Consider the following 19,240-nt stretch of genomic DNA (forward strand, 5'->3'; position numbering starts at 1 on the left):
TTTCAGTTAAATCATGACATCTTGATGCGGAGAACGACCAAATGATGCAGGTCTTAAATGTTTACCACTTTGGTGAAATCCACAAGCAGGGGTATGTTGGTGGAAAACCTAGAAAAAATCAGGGCAAATCTAGCCAATTGTAAGTTGAAATAACAACAGAGATCTCTTGCAGAGCTTCAATACTGTGGCAAAGTTTTGACTCAGGTCAGGCATTAGATATTATTCCGAACGTTCTTGAATGCGATTCAGTACTACCAATGAAAAAGGTATTCAAGACATAAGCTCCACTGGAACTGTAATGATAGGTCATTTCATCCATCTCCACAGCAGACATATCTTAACCTTGTTAACAGCTGTATACAGTATTAGTGACAACTAACAATTAATTACAGGTTCAAATGTAGATGTTGATCTGCTTGGTATCTGTTCAGGAGACAGAACAGGTAACATGTGTCTCACGACTGACCCAGAATACCGGGATCTCGTCCAGCATTGAGGAGTGCGGGTTATGAATCCAGAGCACTTATTATTTCCTCTTTAGTGAATACTCGAACTTCCTCTGAAAACAACTTTTCACGAATTTCCTCCAACTCTGGGTCTTCTGGGGGAACCACAGTTTCTGGACGTACAAAATCTTTAGGTTTACAGAGGTGATCAGTTTCACCAGCACTCAGCTGTGCATTCTGGGCTTCCTGACGCGTAATTGGTGCACTCCCTGGTCGCACTTTTGGCACTCGTCTTAACTGTTCCAATGTTGGGTCTGCAGCACTGATGTTGACCTTTGACCTCTCCTTGACCTTGATAAGAGTCTGGAATGAATGCATAATTAACTTACATCTTTGGGACATCTTTGAGTGAGTGAGTGAATTTGGTTCTGCATTATTTCAGTTATCTCATGGCATGAAACATGACCTCGAAATATTATCAGAACAAATCTGGGATGATCATCGATTTAAGGCACCCCTAAGGGATGCAACTTTGTACAGTGAATTGCGGCAGCTTAGAAAACTGGGCCACCCATGCCTCATCTATGAACCGTGGAATGGAAACAAGAGTGAGTGAGTGAGTATGGTTTTGTGCTACTTTCAGCAATATTCCAGTAATGCCATGGCGGAGGACACAAGACATAACTTCCCACATTGTACCCCCTCTTGACTCAAGTTTGTACACAATCATAACACATCTCAGTGAGCACTGTGTTTCGACAGTTTCTTGTCCTCTACCATCTATTTATGTGTTTAGGCATCGCACGAGTGAGTGAGTGAGTGAGTGAGTGAGTGAGTGAGTGGGGAATCGAACCTAGGCCTTTGATGTGATGAGCAAACATTTTAACCACTAGACTACCCCATTACCCTGAAAACAAGATAATAGAAGACAGGTATTACCAGATGATCATGTTCAAGAGAGATGAGTAGTGATGATCATGTGGATGTACCTACCCTCATGGTCTCCTTGGCTGACTGCACTCTCTGATAGTTCTCCTTCTCCGACACAGCCTTCTCATCAAACAGCTCCCCACATTTCTTATTGTACTGGCGCCTGGAAGTCACAACAAATCATAGCATTAGGAGGATTATAAAGGATTTGTTTTATTTCATCTCCATGCGCAATAACATGCTTGAAGCATCAAAAAGGTGACGCTGAGGGGGTATAGCTTCTTACGTAAAAAGAGAAAGTGGGTTACAGGCAATACGGGTTAGAAGCCCCTTCCTGGTATAACAGTCTCACACAAACTATACAGATAATACATAGGCCTCATGAAAGCGATACCTTTTGAGAAGAATTCAAAAGTATCCAGTAGAGAGGACACATTTTGAGTTCAGGGCGAAGCTTGTTCCACTCAGCTGCTACGCGAGCACCTGTCACAAATTTGAGATGTTATAAAATTTGTTTATGTACAAAAATGAAACTTGTTGAGTGTTTCTGCCAGCTATACCTGAGTTCTGTGTTCTGCCTCATGAGTTCCTGCAGCTGTTGTCTGTACTTGTCATCCACCGCCTGCACCTTGTCCTGAAACTGCTCCTCGTATTCCAGCAGACGCACTTTCTGAAAGGAAGAGAGGTTAGCATAGTTAGTGTACATTTCATGTCCTGAGACTTGCACTTGGGTGTGTGCCCAAACTGCCAAAACCAGTACCAGCAACAAAAGCAGATGTAGTGTTGTTTGTTTGACTCACTGGGTCTGTGACCAGATGTGTAGTGCTGTGTGCTTGACTCACTGTGTCTGTGAGGAGACGTGTAGAGCTGTGTGCCTGACTCACTGTGTCTGTGAGGAGACGTGTAGTGCTGTGCGCTTGACTCACTGTGTCTGTGAGGAGACGTGTAGTGCTGTGTGTTTGACTCACCGTGTCTGTGAGGAGACGTCTAGTGCTGTACGTGTGTTTGACTCACCGTGTCTGTGAGCAGACGTGTAGTGCTGGTCAGTTGTTGGCAGGTTTCATTGTAGCAAGTGGTCAGTTGTTCCAGGTCAGCTTTTGTCTCCTGCGGGAACAGAAATACCCTTGAACACTCGCAACATCATCACATCATGTTACAGTCAACGTAAGATATCAGGGAAATAAATAAACGAATTATTACTCCAAGAATACATTAATAAAAAATTCATATTTTGATAATTCTCATATCCAGAGCTGACATTATTAATCAAATAAAAATATATGTAGCTCAATCTAAAGCTTAAAATTATATAAGGAATTTGAAATAAGTAATTTCCTAGTAAAATCTAGATAATTTTTTATGTTTGTATACTTATACATTATATACTGATGCATTTACTGCTTGTTCTTGACAGAGAAAGAGCTGTGTGGTGAGGTGAGGTGAATTGGGGTTTAACATCACATTCAAGGTAATATGACCGTGGTTATACTGTGTGAATAACGGTGACTTGTGTGATCTTCACTTCCCATACAATCTCGCCGAAATGAATGGAAACAATATTGAATGAAATTTTGAATAAAATTAATAAAAGGGAGTCCAGATATATAATGAACACTTTTTAGAACCAAACAGTGTAACTACATGATTAGCTTGCGTACTTCAATACTGATTTGTTGACATGATATTTCTGGTGTTACATGCTCACAGTAATGTCTTTGTGAATGCGGGCTAGTGTTAGGTGTTAGGGTGTAGGTGTCTGCAAAAGGTGACAATGTCAGAGGCTGGTCGTCTCTCAGTGTGAGTTGATACCCGTGGCGCAGGATCTCCTCACCCTCCATGGGAACAGTCATGGCACGGCTGGTGGGTTCCAGAATATTTTCCCTTGACACGGCTCAAGCCACAAAAGGCTGAGGTGTCATGTCCGGATGGCTTAGGGAGACTCGAACTGACTGTTCCTCAGGTGTAGGTATGCGCTTATTGGCTTGTTAATCCAGCTAAATAACCATGGGGCTGTGGCAATGCCAAATGGGAGGACCCTGGAAAAAGAACCTGAGGAACTTCCTGCAACTGGGGTGGATGGGTACATGAAGATAAACACCCGAGGTCAGGACTTGTCAGGGAATCGTTGGCATTGCTTTTGGTCCTGATCAGTCCCAATCTAGTCAGACGAAAGGAGGGAGGATGGTCCAGATAACGCATGTTGAAGATGGCGAGACTGTGGATCATCCAGAATTTGGATGAATCTTTTTGGGGCACCAAGAACACTGGAGAAGTAGAATCCTGGATGCACCACTGGATCGTGAACAATCCACCATCTACTTGTGCAGCAGAAGTTGAATGCTTTGGAGTAAGAGCTGAGCCTGACGAAGGGGGTGGGCATCCTTCATGGGGCAAAAGGTTAATGGTGAAGTCATGAAGGGAGTGAGAGTGGCAGAATTTGCATAGCAACAACGTGGAACAGGGATCCCTGGCTCATTTACTGCCCTTGCATTGTGACGTCGCCACTTCCAGTCCCGTGGTAGCTGTGGGAGGAAGTGAGCCACACAACTAGTGGGTACAACAATTTGTGTAGCCAGGACCTCTCACAGCTCCATCTTCCAAGCCAAAAGAACAGCAGTAGTAATGCAGCATAAGATTAAAACATATACTTGATTCTGATAGGTCAATCAGAGGTTTCAAATCACAACAACAACATTGAATTGAAACAGCTAATTTGATGTCCACAAGATCACAGACGCTAATATTTATAGAAAAGTACTTCCTTTCAAGGCTTTTTAAAACAATGATATGTACAAATATATGTTACAAAATGCAGAGTTGAACTTACTACAGCATTCATAGTAAGTGTACATTTTGGTCATTCAGTCGAAATTCAGTGAGGTTAATTGTACAGGTGACCTATCACTACACTGAAAACACATCATGTTACTGTTTCTAGATGTACCAAGATGAATGCTCAGTCTCGTGTTCCCGGGAACCCCACAGCCCTGCAGTACCTCAAGTTCCGCCATTGTTTTCTTCAGTCTCTCGATGTCTGCTGCAGCATTGGAGAATCTCCTCACCAGCGCCTACACAAGTAAACAACACAATCTGTGTGTATTCAGTTGAATAAATACTTTCTGGTCTGATTGTTTTCTTCAATTGATAAATTGACCATATATATGTGAGGAAATCGTTTCCATAGCATTTGCATTTAGAGTATATCAGCTGACCTCCAAACATCATGACAAGATTGATTATGTTTTTTCATTTTATTCAACACATGTTTTCAATTTTGAAACCTGGCTGAATTAATGCCTATGCTTTGTTAAATTTGAACTCACTCACTCACTGACTGAAACCTGGCTGTTGCAGGTATTTACAGAGAAGTGTGTCTATGTGTTATTGTCACACCAAACTGTCATGTTATCACATAGAGTGTGTTAGTAGCTCATGCGTCACAACACACTGAGAAGTCCAAACACTGTTCTGGAATGTCAACTCTGTTGATACTTTCCTACTTTCCACTAACTTGAATACACAATTACAGCAACTAAGGCAGGCACACTTCATAAAAAAACATTTGGATGAGGTAGCATAATTAAGGGTGCTTTCATTCCATCTAGAAATGGCAAATTTCAAACTTTGCGAATTTGCTGATTTATTTTGCAATTTCAGCACCACATAACAAATCCTTTTCATTTTTCATCCTTTGAACAATCACTAGTTTTCATCCATATTATATCGGAGATCACTGTGATCATAGATATGTATTAAGTATAGAATGAATATAAATCAGCATTGAAGAGGACCTGGACAATTAAAAAATATAAATATAACAATGTTAAATTCATTTTAATAAGTGATCACACAATAACAGAAACTGTGATGATGAATCTGACATTTTTGTTCTACATAAAATTAACAGATTTTCATGTTGTAGAGTTTCTAAAATAATATGTTAAACATTATTATCATTACAATAGGAGTGTAAAATATTATTTCAATATTAGAAACTGCCATTTATCTATATGCTATCTTCATTATTTGAGAGCTCTACATATGTCTATAGTCTACACTGAACACAAACATCAGTCTAACTCCATTTATATATCATCTGTCAGATCTGTCACCTGTCATCTGACACATCTGTCATTTGTCACATCTGTCATTCGTCACATCTGTCATTTGTCACATTTGTCATCTGCTACTTTTATCTGACACATCTGTCACCTGTCACATTTGCCATTTATCACATCTGTCAACTGACACATTTATCATCTGTCACATCTGCCACATCTGTCACATTTGTCATCTGCCACATTTATGTGTCACATCTGTCATCTTCCACTTATCTGACATCTGTCACATCTGTCATCTAACACATATGTCCTCTGTCACATCTGTCATCTTCCACTTATCTGCCATCTGTCACATCTGTCATCTAACACATCTGTCCTCTGTCACATCTGACACATCTGCCATCTGTCACATCTGTCATCTAACACATCTGTCCTCTGTCACATCTGACACATCTGCCATCTGTCACATCTGTCATCTAACACATCTGTCATCTAACACATATGTCCTCTGTCACATCTGTCATCTTCCACTTATCTGACATCTGTCACATCTGTCATCTAACACATATGTCCTCTGTCACTTCTGTCATCTTCCACTTATCTGACATCTGTCACATCTGTCATCTAACACATATGTCCTATGTCACATCTGTCATCTAACACATCTGTCATCTAACACAAATGTCCTATGTCACATCTGTCATCTAACACATCTGTCATCTAACACATATGTCCTCTGTCACATCTGTCATCTTCCACTTATCTGACATCTGTCACATCTGTCATCTGTCACATCTGACATCTGTCACATATGTCCTCTGTCACATCTGTCATCTGTCATATCTGTCATCTGTCACATATGTCACATCTGACATCTGTCACATATGTCCTCTGTCACATCTGTCATCTGTCATATCTGTCATCTGTCACATCTGTCACATCTGACACATCTGTCATCTGTCACATCTGTCATCTGTCACAAGCAAATAGACCTTAAGTGACTGGGACAGACCACAGTGTAGCAGCCATCACACTCCCCTAAAGACAGTCCCTCATCTTCCCCATGTAGACACAATCTCAACCTGATATACTTTCTTCATCAGTGAAAGCCTAATGTTACAGACACACACCCGTGTCTGTGACTAGGTATTAGTCTACACGTCAGGTCATTAGTTACAAGACACATGCTTTGTTCACAAACCGGAGACGTTGAGGTGGTAGACTTCAATGCCTACAAAATGAAGGTTTAATTAACAACGGCTTCCATGGGAGACTCAAGATTCCAAGGTGATGAGTGGTGTTGTAAAAACAGAACACATATTAAAGTCAGTGTAAAATAAGAGCGATATAGGTCTGAACAACCAGTACTGGACCTCAGGAAATTGTTGAATGGTTGGTGTAGGGTGGCTGCCTTTAAACGTCTGTGCCAGCTGGTTCCACACATTTCCGATATGACATGACATCATTCAAACCTAACTTTGTTTGTCTGCTTACTCAAACATTGTGATAATTATCAGTTAGTTCAAGTTTTCTCTAATTACACAAAGACAATATGTCTCAATTTCAATCATGGAACAAACTTCAAATTCTCCACTTGGACTAAACATGGGCAAACAAATAAGGCACCAGATAATTTGCGTAGCCATTGAGTATAATATAGCGATCACATTGGGTATTGCTAGTTTTCTTTGGGTATTCAACATACTTGTACTCCCATGGGTCCAGTCTATAGGTCATTTGTAAACCACTGAATAGGCCTTTCTGAAAACTAACTCTGCCTAGATTGCTGTTTCAGGTGACCTACTTTGCATATGTTGCTCCAAGTGCAGAGCTGTAGACAAGCTGTATATTTGCATAAAATATGCATTAAATAAACTGAAATATGCAGACAAATCAAATCCCTAGTGTATCAAATACGCAACATAAAAATGCTATAAAACTAAAAGTAATGCATATACTACAGCTGCTAGATAAAAAGATTGCATGTCAGCCGATCGCGACATTAATTTACTGACAGTTTTTAAACAGTAAAAAGGTAAAACATGTGTATTATACTATATATTTGGTTTTAAATGATTTACAGAGATTGTTACGAAACAGGTTTTCAAGTTCAAATACCCAAACGTGAAGAAACATGTGGGTAAAAAATATTTGAATACTCACTAAAAATTGTTGATACCCACGAAAAATCAAACCCATGGTAAAAATACCCAAATAACCAAAAGCTTATCCAGAGCTCTGCAAGTGTGTCACATGTTGCATAGCTCACAACAGCAGTACACATATCTAAGCTACAATATATATGTGATGCCTGTAAGACAATCTGTAAATAAAGATCTGAAAAGACATACAGGTACTCAAGCACAAGTGGCTAATTGGGTAATAATGAACAATAATGTTATGTCAATTGTAATGCCATTGAGCTTTTCATATTTTAATGTGCAGTTTATCTGGAGCTCTGGTTAAGACCACACCAATTTTATTCCAGGTCTAATGAATAAAATGCCAAAATGAAAGAAAAAAAGTTAAAAAAACAACCATGTTTTTGCCCAAAGTGCCCTAGAACCACAGTTATATTTTCTGACCAAGTAAAGAGTTTAGTGGTGGGCAGTGAGGATATGTTGCACAATCAGGAAGACTCTCTGTGTCTGTGAATACCTTCTTCTCTGACACCATCTACCCCTGGCCCTGACACGATCTACCCCTGGCCCTGACACCATCTCCCCCTGGCCCTGACACCATCTCCCCATCTCCCCCAGGCCCAGACACATCTCCCCCTGGCCCTGACACCATCTCCCCCTGGCCCTGACACCATCTCCCCCTGGCCCAGACACCATCTCCCTCAGGCCGACACCATCTCCCCCAGGCCCTGACACCATCTCCCCCAGGCCCTGACACCATCTCCCTCAGGCCCAGACACCATCTCCCCCAGGCCGACACCATCTCCCCCAGGCCCTGACACCATCTCCCCCAGGCCATGACACCATCTCCCTCAGGCCCAGACACCATCTCCCCCTGGCCCTGACACCATCTCCCCCTGGCCCTGACACCATCTCCCCCAGGCCCTTACACCATCTCCCCCAGGCCCTTACACCATCTCCCCCTGGCCCTGACACCATCTTCCCCTGGCCCTGACACCATCTCCCCCAGGCCCTGACACCATCGCCCTGACACCATCTCTCCCTGGCCCTGACACCATCTCCCCCTGGCCCTGACACCATCTCCCCCAGGCCCTGACACCATCTCCCCTTGGCCCCTGACACCATCTCCCCCAGGCCTTGACACCATCTCCCCCTGACCCTGACACCATCTCCCCCAGGCCCTCACAAGAGCTGTGAGCACCGGCTTGGGTTTGTGTACTCACATCCAACTCTTTCTTGTGCTCCTTCCTGAGTGCCTCAATCTGCTTGTGTGTATCCTTCATCATGGCTGCCCTATCTATGTTCTTCTCGTGGATCATCTTCGTTTCTGGAAAGTAGAAAGTTTAACAACTTCTTCTCTATTTTGTTTGAGATACTAGTTGTCATGTGTCTTTACTGACTTCCGATGGACATGCATATCATTGTCACCAAGTCCTCCTCAACTTTCCCATGACACCAAATGCTCCTCAACTCTCTCTCATGACACCAAGCCCTCCTCTACTCTCCCATGACACCAAGTCCTCCTCTACTCTCCCATGACACCAAGCCCTCCTCTACTCTCCCATGACACCAAGTCCTCCTCTACTCTCCCATGACACCAAGTCCTCCTCTACTCTCCCATGACACCAGGTCCTCCTCTACTCTCCCATGACACCAAGTCCTCCTCTACTCTCCAATGACACCAGGTCCTCCTCTACTCTCCCATGACACCAAGTCCCCCTCTACTCTCCCATGACACCAAGTCCTCCTCAACACCAAGTCCTCCTCAACTCTCCCATGACACCAAGTCCTCCTCTACTCTCCCATGACACCAAGTCCTCCTCAACACCAAGTCCTCCTCTACTCTCCCATGACACCAAGTCCTCCTCTACTCTCCCATGACACCAAGTCCTCCTCTACTCTCCCATGACACCAGGTCCTCCTCTACTCTCCCATGACACCAAGTCCCCCTCTACTCTCCCATGACACCAAGTCCTCCTCAACACCAAGTCCTCCTCAACTCTCCCATGACACCAAGTCCTCCTCTACTCTCCCATGACACCAAGTCCTCCTCAACACCAAGTCCTCCTCTACTCTCCCCTGACACCAAGTCCTCCTCTACTCTCCCATGACACCAAGTCCTCCTCTACTCTCCCATGACACCAGGTCCTCCTCTACTCTCCCATGACACCAAGTCCTCCTCTACTCTCCCATGACACCAAGTCCTCCTCAACACCAAGTCCTCCTCAACTCTCCCATGACACCAAGTCCTCCTCAACACCAAGTCCTCCTCTACTCTCCCATGACACCAAGTCCTCCTCTACTCTCCCATGACACCAAGTCCTCCTCTACTCTCCCATGACACCAAGTCCTCCTCAACACCAAGTCCTCCTCTACTCTCCCATGACATCAAGTCCTCCTCTACTCTCCCATGACACCAAGTCCTCCTCTACTCTCCCATGACACCAAGTCCTCCTCTACTCTCCCATGACACCAAGTCCTCCTCTACTCTCCCATGACACCAAGTCCTCCTCTACTCTCCCATGACACCAATTCCTCCTCTACTCTCCCATGACACCAAGTCCTCCTCTACTCTCCCATGACACCAAGTCCTCCTCTACTCTCCCATGACACCAAGTCCTCCTCTACTCTCCCATGACACCAAGTCCTCCTCTACTCTCCCATGACACCAAGTCCTCCTCTACTCTCCCATGACACCATGTCCTCCTCTACTCTCCCATGACACCAAGTCCTCCTCAACTCTCCCATGACACCAAGTCCTCCTTTACTCTCCCATGACACCAAGTCCTCCTCAACACCAAGTCCTCCTCTACTCTCCCATGACACCAAGTCCTCCTCTACTCTCCCATGACACCAAGTCCTCCTTTACTCTCCCATGACACCAAGTCCTCCTCTACTCTCCAATGACACCAGGTCCTCCACTACTCTCCCATGACACCAAGTCCTCCTCTACTCTCCCATGACACCAATTCCTCCTCAACTCTCTCATGACACCAAGTCCTCCCTCTACTCTCCCATGACACCAAGTCCTCCTCAACACCAATTCCTCCTCTACTCTCCCATGACACCAAGTCCTCCTCAACTCTCCCATGACACCAAATCCTCAACTCTCTCATGACCACAAGTCCTCCCTCTACTCTCCCATGACACCAAGCTCTTCAACTCACTCATGTCGTGCAGCATGGCCTGTTTGTCCTCCTCAACTCACTCATGACACCAAGCCCACCCTCTACACCAAGCTCTTCAACTCACTCATGCCGTGCAGCATGGCCTGTTTGTCCTCCTCAACTCACTCATGACACCAAGCCCACCCTCTACACCAAGCTCTTCAACTCACTCATGTCGTGCAGCATGGCCTGTTTGTCCTCCTCGTATTTGTGCCTTAGCTCATCCTCCTTCATCCTCCACTTGTCATCAGTCTCCCGATGTAGCGTACTTTTGTAAGACTCGAACGCTCCCTGGAGGAACTCAATCTCCTTCGTCATGCGAGCTGAAGTAGAGCATGACATCATCTGACACTGCACGGGATGCAAGTATCTCTGTGTCTCTCATCAATACACTAGAACATGGTGGCAGACCTCTGTCTACTACAGCATATCATTATGTCTGATCCAGCGTATGTCTGACATGTACTTATACAGGGCAGGTGATGAAAGGGTGTTCAATCGTACATGTCATTGACTTCAGTTGTGTGCATGCTGCATGTGCTTTTTCTTTTGCTCACTGTCATCGAATTCATTTTATACTATAATGTTTTGGGTATTTTTTGCATTTGTAGGTTCATCGGGCTTTTCCCTTAAGGTTTTCACATTTACAACCAAAACCTTCGAGACATGCTTAAACTAAAACATACTGATCTGAGCCTCTGCTGCCTCCCGGAACTGCCCGGCCTCAGCCTCCAGCTGCTGCTTCTGATGCTCCATCTGGGCCTGGTTCTGTTCCTCCAGGTCCCTGGAACATGTGTATTTACTCTTCAGTTATTTTTGTACACAAAAGAATTCATAATTTATTTGCAGATTGTTTGATGCTGTAATAAAAGTTGTCAGTGGCAAATGTGTATGGTTTGACACAAATGGCCTGATCCTGACTGCACCCCCTGCATGCATAAATAAGCTTGAAAGAAACAGAAATATTCTAAATTCAGTTCCACATAACCATTCGCTTTAAACAGTAATACTGATTGACAAGAAATGGGAGGAAATACAATTCGAAAAATAGTTTGATCTCACTTCGATGAAGACCTCCATCGGACTGTATAGGTTCCAAGTGTTGGTAAATGGGTTAGCCAACTTTATTGGCTGTCATACTAAAATATACGATAGCATATAGTATAGTGAGTATAGTTTGTAATTCGTGAGTGTCAAGTGTGTGATTAACTGATCCTATGTCCCACAATTTCAGTCCAGAATCCAGGGTGCACTCCAGATTAGTAAGATTTACTTAAAGGGTATGTGTACATGAAAACCATGAGGGTCTGTGGTCAAATGACTCATTGACACAGTGTTGGGTGGGAGGCAGCTGTATACCTGACATGGTCCTGGTGTTGACTGTGCAGTTCCTCCATCTTGTCCCGCATGTACTCCTCTGCCTGCAACACACAGGTCACACTGTCACAGATCACACACAGTCACAGGCCACACACATAATGTCACAGATCACACACTGTCACAGGTCACACCCTGTCATAGGTCACACTGTCACAGGTCACACACTGTCACAGGTCACACACTGTCACAGGTCACACACTGTCATAGGTCACACACTGTCATAGGTCACACACTGTCACAGGTCACACACAGTCACAGGCCACACACATAATGCACAGATCACACACAGTCACAGGTCACTCTGTTACACACTGTCACAGGTCACACACAGTCACAGGCCACACACATAATGTCACAGATCACACACAGTCACAGGTCACTCTGTTACACACTGTCACAGGTCACACACAGTCACAGGCCCCACACATGTCACAGATCACACACTGTCACAGGTCACTCTGTTACACACTGTCACAGGTCACACCCTGTCATAGGTCACACTGTCACAGGTCACACATTGTCACAGGTCACACACTGTCATAGGTCACACACTGTCATAGGTCACACACTGTCATAGGTCACACATTGTCACAGGTCACACATTGTCACAGGTCACACACTGTCATAGGTCACACACTGTCATAGGTCACACACTGTCACAGGTTACACATTGTCACAGGTCACACACTGTCATAGGTCACACACTGTCATAAGTCACACATTGTCATAGGTCACACACTGTCATAGGTCACACACGTCATAGGTCACACACTGTCATAGGTCACCCAGTCATAGGTCACACATTGTCCCAGGTCACACATTGTCACAGGTCACACACTGTCATAGGTCACACACTGTCATAGGTCACACACTGTCACAGGTCACACACTGTCACAGGTCACACATTGTCACAGGTCACACACTGTCATAGGTCACACACTGTCATAGGTCACACATTGTCACAGGTCACACACTGTCATAGGGCACACACTGTCACAGGTCACACATTGTCATAGGGCACACACTGTCACAGGTCACACATTGTCACAGGTCACACACTGTCATAGGTCACACACTGTCAGGGGTCACACACTGTCATAGGTCACATACTGTCACAGATCACACACTGTCATAGGTCACACACAGTTACACATCACACACTGTCACAGGTCACACACTGTCAGGGGTCACACACAGTTACACATCACACACTGTCAATGATCACACACTGTCAGGGGTCACACACAGTTACACATCACACACTGTCACAGGTCACACAAAGTCACAGGTCACACACTGTCACAGGACACACTCTAGGTCACACACTGTCACAGGTCACACACAGTCATAGGTCATACTGTCACAGGTCACACTGTCACAGGTCACACACACAAAATTTTAATTGAGAACTGTGTCAACATATTTGAAGCGTAGTCTGAAATGGAAGTCGGGAAAACTCCTTTCTAATTGGCTGATGTCAACTTCTTGTTAGTCATTTCAGTGGTCAGTCAAGATCGAGAAAGGTCGTTCTGATGTGTCCTGTAATGGGATGTCCTCAGATCTTTGTTTAGTGGCAGTGAGAACTCAGAATTGATTTTAATGAGATTGTACTCCTACACGACAGCGATAAATACTTGAGTGGTGAGCATGTGTCAATTTACCCTGTGTTTGGTCTGCTTGTGGTTGAGTCTCTCCTCCTCCAGGTACAGAGTTAGGTCCGATATCTGCTGCTGGAGCTGGGTGATTAGGGTGTCCCTGGAACACAGCAAGGGACAATAAGTGAGGGAGATGTTGGGTTGTGTGGGGTGGGCTGTGTGGGGTGGGTTGTGTGGGGTGGGCTGGGTTATGTTGGGTGGTGTGTGTGAGGTGGGGCGTGTGGGATGGGTCGTGTGAGGAGTGTGTGTGTGAGGTGTGGTAGGGTGTGTGAGGTGTGGTGTGGTGTGTGTGGTGTGTGGAGAGGGGTGTGTGTGGTGTTGTGTGTGTGTGTGGTGTATAGTGTTGTGTGGGGTTGTGGTGAGTGGGGTGTGTGTGTGGTGTGTGTGTGGTGTGTGTGGTGGTGTGTGTGGTGGTGTGTGAGTGGTGTGGTGTGTGTGTGTGTGGAGAGGGGCGTGTGTGGTGTGTGGAGAGTGGTGTGTGGAGAGTGGTGTGTGTGGTGTGGTGTGGTGTGTGTGAGGTGGGGCGTGTGGGATGGGATATGTGAGGAGTGTGTGTGTGTGGTGGGGTGTGTGTGGTAGGGTGTGTGAGGTGTGGTGTGGCGTGTGGAGAGGGGTGTGTGTGGTGTTGTGTGTGTGTGTGTGTGTGGTGTATAGTGTTGTGTGGGGTTGTGGTGTGTGTGGGGTGTGTGTGGGGTGAGTGTGGTGTGGTGTGTGTGTGTGGTGTGTGTGGTGTGGTGTGTGTGTGTGTGTGGAGAGGGGCGTGTGGAGAGTGGTGTGTGGAGAGTGGTGTGACTGGTGTGGTGTGTGTGGTATGTGAGGTGGGGTGTTGGAGAAGTTGGAGAGAAGATGGAAGGATAAGAAGGTGATGAGGTGAATAGATGAGTGTATGAATGGATGAGAGGGTGGGTGCAAAGTTGAGTGGGTGAGACCATGTGAGATCTGTTTGACTGATGAGTTTTCAACATCTTTGATTTTTTGTGAATCACCTTAAATCTACTGACCTTTCATTATCCCCTTGTCTTTTTCTGAAAACAAAGCAAACCCACTGTCAACAAGTGATGGGACATGAGACAACTGTGCAAACACTGCAATCCACATCATTTCAAATAATGTTAACAAAAGAAACAGCTTTTCCCTGCTCTTTTATGTTTCAGTAGCATCCTTGGCTTTGAATATTTGAGTCAGCTGAACAGAGGCATGATAGGAGGCACCTACTTCTGATTTTCGTCCTGAGGAGGGGTGAAGAACTCGTCTTTGAGTGTGACGGCAAACTTGCTCTTGCTGCGTGACAGGATGTAGCCGGGACCCACCACAAATGGCACCAGGGGAGCCTGGGGATACACAGTACTGAATGCAACATGTTGATCAACAATGGATGATACACTGAAAACAATAAGCTGAAAAATCTTATTGCTTTTAAGAGATAACATAATCTGAATGAAAACAAATTTATTTTTAAACAAAGAAATTTTGTGGTCAATCATCACTAAATTTTGTGGTCAATCATCACTAAATCATTTGGTCAATCATCACTAAATCTTGTGGTCAATCATCACTATATTTTGTGGTCAATCAACACTAGATTCTGTGGTCAATCATCACTAAATTGTATGGTCAATCATCACTAAACCTTGTGGTCAATCATCAGTAAATCTTGTGGTCACACATTCCCTCTCCCCAGTCCACAAACACATTCCCCACCCCCAGTCCACACACACAAATTCCCTCCCCACCCCCGTCCACACACACATCCACTCCCTCCCCCAGTCCACACACACATTCCCTCCTCCCGTCCACACACACAAATTCCCTCCCCTCGTCCACACACACACATTCCCTTCCCCAGTCCACACACACAAATTCCCTCCCCCAGTCCACACACACATTCCCTCCCCCAGTCCACACACACATTCCCTCCTCTAGTCCACACACACATTCCCTCCCCCAGTCCACACACACATTTCCTCCCCCCAGTCCACACACACATTTCCTCCCCACAGTCCACACACACACACATCCCCTCCCCCCCCCCTCCCCCCCCCCCCCCCCCCCCCAGTCCACACACACATTCTCATCCCTAGTCCACTGTGTCCACCCTCACCTCCATGTTTTTCTGCCATGGTGGAGGTTTGCTGCGTTTGATGGGGAGATGATTCTCAAAGTTGTGTCGTCGCGTCGGCTCCTGCTCCACCTGCACAACACGGTCACAGCTGGGGAGAACAATATATGTGGTCAGTGGGGGTGGCTGTGATCCACCACACCACATGGTCACAGCTGGGGAGAACAATATATGTGGTCAGTGGTCACAGCTGGGGAGAACAATATATGTGGTCAGTGGTCACAGCTGGGGAGAACAATATATGTGGTCAGTTGGGGTGGCTGTGATCCACCACACCACATGCTCACAGCTGGGGAGAACAATATATGTGGTCAGTGGTCACAGCTGGGGAGAACAATATATGTATTCAGTGGGGGTGGCTGTGATCCACCACACCACATGGTCACAGCTGGGGAGAACAATATATGTGGTCAGTGTTCCAGCTGGGGAGAACAATATATGTGGCCAGTGGTCACAGCTGGGGAGAACAATATATGTGGTCAGTGGGGGTGGCTGTGATCCACCACACCACATGGTCACAGCTGGGGAGAACAATATATGTGGTCAGTGTTCCAGCTGGGGAGAACAATATATGTGGCCAGTGGTCACAGCTGGGGAGAACAATATATGTGGTCAGTGGGGGTGGCTGTGATCCACCACACCACATGGTCACTGCTGGGGAGAACAATTTATGTGGTCAGTGGTCACAGCTGGGTTGGAGTTGTATTGTGTCAAGTAAAAAGTTTTATTATTCCCCATGGTGAAGTATACTATCTCTCTAACCTCCTTGACCTGTTGCCCCCCACCCCAACCCCCAACACTGTACTCACTCTGTCCGGGACAAGACAGCGGCTGCAGTCTTCGGTCTGTTCATCCGTCCACTGCTGCTGTGTGCCCGGGACGAGGCTGGGGTCGACCTGCACATACAATGATGGCAGTATAGGGTAAGGTTGACTGGGATAAACCGGAACAGTTTGGAGAAGAATGTGGCCTGGCGTTGTACCTTTGTCTCCTAACTGTACCTGTATCTCCTGGCATCTACAGACACTGCATTATGGAATAAAGTTTTCATCAAATGGATTTTTCATTTAACCAAACTCCATTTTGGGGAGAGGGAGGAACGTTCAACATGAGGAACAAAGCTTGAGACAGAAGCTGATTCCAAGGTCTAGTCATGGCTGTCCAATCACATAAAACATCTTGGATGTAGGCTTACTTGTAAACTTCTCAATAAATGCCAAAGGTGGCATTATTATGTTTCAAGTTTGCTGGAGCACTATTTGTGAAGAACAGCAAAATCTTGTCTTCATGAAATGATTTTACAAATAACTCAAAGTAGTTGTCATATCACACCACATGGTGCCTTAAAGTGTCCCACAGAGCATCTTCCCAAGGCAAGCGTGTCCACTAGCCTATATCAAAGCCTAGATTCTACCCTTGCCACATCAAGGCCACTTTTCCTGGCTCGACCCTGGTGCCATCTCACATAGATCACAAGTTGTGCCCCTTGTAATGAAAACGTGATAAAAGATGAAAAAACATATTCGTGTCAACAAAGACAGGCAGTGTTAAATCACTTTCATACGAGGTGTACCAGTCGTGGATGTTGATTTTGTGAAACGTTTTCTGATTGGACAATTGATATGTCAGTAGTCCAATCATATTTAGCACAGCAAAATGGGCTTGATGTGGCAAGGGTGGAAACAGGACTTTGTTAAAAAGGCTAGTGGATGCCTTGGGAAGATGCTCACACAGATGTCGAGGCATTGTTGTTTGAGCACGTTTGCTATTTGACATCTGTAGTTGACATAATATATACTCACTCACACACAATTTCCCATACTTTCCTTACATACTATCATGAACAGAAATCATGAATAGGCGGCTCTCCTTCTCCGCCATACACACTTACACAACATGGTGGAGTAACTGTTGCCGATGACGCTGACACTCCTTTATACGTTGTCTGCACATCCAACAGACGTTCATCATGTCTCAGTTGTGTATATCCGAATGTTATTACTTAGTTATTCACATACCTCCATTATGCTAACAATTCCAGGCCATAGTCGGATCCCATTAATACTCAACAGACATTCTCACATAAGCATGATACTGACACCAGTGACGATGTACGGTACAAGCAGCTTCTCTGGTCGCTCAGTTTCCTGGAATCTTATTGCACTGTCACAGAGGAGTAAAGAATCCCACTACATTCCAACACTTGTCTCACAGTTCCTGAAAGGAATTCCTTGGTGGCTCCAATAAGTTGCATCTGTCCTGATGCAATTGTTGCCTTCACTTTATCCCCCAGCTATAACCCTGTGATCTGTGAGTGAATGAAGGCTGGTTATAAGTGAATAAAGAAAACAAGATGTCACCCTCCTGTAAGACTACACCAGGCTATGTCTGACAGACCTGGCTTGTAAATGCTGCCGGTCACAGCACACAGATCATAACAAATATGATATTCAGTAGCTGTATTGAACGCCTCGTAACTCATGTAAATGGCTGACAGGATAGTGATATATGGAGGGTTACCGCGAGGGCCAAATGAATGTATAACCTTTGTGGGCTGACCGATCTCACTAGGCAAGCAGGAATTATAACTAATCCTATCTGCCACTGTGGGATTAGGCCTCTTAATGAAGATTATCTGTGAGGCATGGAGGCAGGTAGACGGTTACCTTGCAGTGTCTTCAATACCTTGACCTTGTAATTAGATCCCACAACATGCAGTGAGTGAGTGAGTGAGTGAGTGAGTGAGTGAGTGAGTGGGTAAGGCTTTGTACCATGGTTGTTTGTTCAGCTGCATTAGGACGACCCATATATCCATATTCATGGCACTTTTTGGACATTACCATTAAATTTGGATACAGACTAATGTAAATCATGAGATATCTTAAAAATGCATTGATATTTAAATGGAAAACTTTCATGAAGTATTTTCATTAAGTGTACATAAAGGTAAACTCCTGTATACAGGTAACCCCTATATATGGGTAACCTCCTACATACAGGTAAACTCCCACATAAAGGTAAACTCCTATATATAGGTAAACCCTTATATACGGGTAAACTTCTATATACAGGTTAACGCCTATATTAAGGTAAACTCCTACATAAAGGTAAACTATATACAGGTCAACTCCTATATACAGGGAAACTTCTATACACAGGAAAACTCCCAAATACAGGTAAACTCCTACATAAGGGTGAACTCCTATATAAAGGTAAACTCCTATACACAGGGAAACTTTTATACACAGGTAAACTCCCAAATACAGGTAAACTCCTACATACAGAGAAACTTCTATACACAGGTAAACTCCCAAATACAGGTAAACTCCTAAATACAGGTA

At 44.9% G+C, this 19,240-nt stretch overlaps 1 protein-coding gene across 4 annotated transcripts in view; it reads right to left on the reverse strand.

The window, feature by feature from the left end:
- LOC139463354 (flagellum-associated coiled-coil domain-containing protein 1-like) overlaps positions 1–19,240 on the reverse strand; it is a 52,160-nt gene continuing 32,920 nt past the window's right edge. For all 4 annotated transcript variants that reach the window (XM_071244608.1, XM_071244607.1, XM_071244610.1 and 1 more), the window contains 14 exons: positions 16,709–16,795; positions 15,882–15,990; positions 14,996–15,111; positions 14,782–14,805; positions 13,787–13,880; positions 12,105–12,166; positions 11,432–11,529; positions 10,916–11,068; positions 8,802–8,905; positions 4,373–4,444; positions 2,391–2,480; positions 1,937–2,046; positions 1,440–1,539; positions 1–809 (listed from right to left, as the gene is read on the reverse strand). In XM_071244608.1, the coding sequence (XP_071100709.1) occupies positions 507–809; positions 1,440–1,539; positions 1,937–2,046; positions 2,391–2,480; positions 4,373–4,444; positions 8,802–8,905; positions 10,916–11,068; positions 11,432–11,529; positions 12,105–12,166; positions 13,787–13,880; positions 14,782–14,805; positions 14,996–15,111; positions 15,882–15,990; positions 16,709–16,795 (1,522 nt within the window). In that variant the 3' untranslated portion in view covers positions 1–506. The remainder of the gene's footprint in view (positions 810–1,439; positions 1,540–1,936; positions 2,047–2,390; positions 2,481–4,372; positions 4,445–8,801; positions 8,906–10,915; positions 11,069–11,431; positions 11,530–12,104; positions 12,167–13,786; positions 13,881–14,781; positions 14,806–14,995; positions 15,112–15,881; positions 15,991–16,708; positions 16,796–19,240) is intronic.

Source organism: Haliotis cracherodii, unplaced genomic scaffold, assembly GCF_022045235.1.
Source record: "Haliotis cracherodii isolate W230 unplaced genomic scaffold, xgHalCrac1.p SCAF_16, whole genome shotgun sequence".
Taxonomy (NCBI): Eukaryota; Metazoa; Mollusca; class Gastropoda; order Lepetellida; family Haliotidae; genus Haliotis; species Haliotis cracherodii.